The following is an 837-nucleotide window of genomic DNA, read 5'->3' as shown; positions in this document are numbered from 1 at the left end:
CTGGAAATATGTGTCTTTATTTTACATACAGACATCACACAGTAAAAACAATATATTTATAATTTTTTTTAATGTACCTTGAACCTGCTTTTTGGACCAGTGTTTGTTTTATGCTTCTAGAATGCAGAGAAGTATTTTTTATTATTATTAACTGTATTGGAACAAGGACATCTAGATTAACTTTAAACTCCCATGAATATAATTGAAATTATTTTTTCCAGAGAGCTGGAAGAGGAGCATGGAATCCACTGCAACCTCACCCTCTTGTTTAGCTTTGCCCAGGCTGTGGCATGTGCAGAGGCAGGAGTGACTCTCATTTCGCCCTTCGTTGGACGTATCCTTGACTGGTGAGTGGGGTTATTTTAATTCCTTTTTTTTAGTATTATTATTAGGGACAGCATATTTTTTAAAGAATAATTTTTATAGTTGATATCTTGCATCTTAGCCTATTTTTGAAAATAACTTTGAAGTTCTGAAAGTATATCGGATTTGGGTTACAGAATTCTTATGGAACATCCATTTTTATTTGCATAAATATAGCTGTATTTCAGAACATAACTATACATCATGAATACAATATATATAGTGGAGATATCCACTCTTTAATTCCATTCAGTTTCATACAAGTTCAACTGACATCAACAGGTATGTGGCAAACACAGGCCAAAAAACTTTTGAAGCCCATGAAGATCCTGGTGTTAAGAGTGTCACCAAAATCTACAACTACTATAAGAAGTTTGGATACAAGACTGTGGTTATGGGTGCTTCCTTCAGAAATGATGGTAAGAGCTTTTTCTATCCTTACTGTTTTTTCCCCATTTCCTTTTTTCTCTTCTT

General features: G+C 33.7%; 1 protein-coding gene across 1 annotated transcript in view; it reads left to right on the top strand.

Annotated features, from left to right (window-relative positions):
• The window catches only part of LOC119592070 (transaldolase-like), an 8,334-nt gene that overhangs the window by 4,757 nt on the left and 2,740 nt on the right, over positions 1 to 837 (top strand). Inside the window, exons 4-5 of the mRNA XM_037940881.1 lie at positions 222 to 347; positions 646 to 782. Of these exons, the coding sequence (XP_037796809.1) occupies positions 222 to 347; positions 646 to 782 (263 nt within the window). The remainder of the gene's footprint in view (positions 1 to 221; positions 348 to 645; positions 783 to 837) is intronic.

This window comes from Penaeus monodon, chromosome 29 (assembly GCF_015228065.2).
Source record: "Penaeus monodon isolate SGIC_2016 chromosome 29, NSTDA_Pmon_1, whole genome shotgun sequence".
NCBI lineage: Eukaryota > Metazoa > Arthropoda > Malacostraca > Decapoda > Penaeidae > Penaeus > Penaeus monodon.
This window is presented reverse-complemented; position numbering and strand designations above follow the sequence as displayed.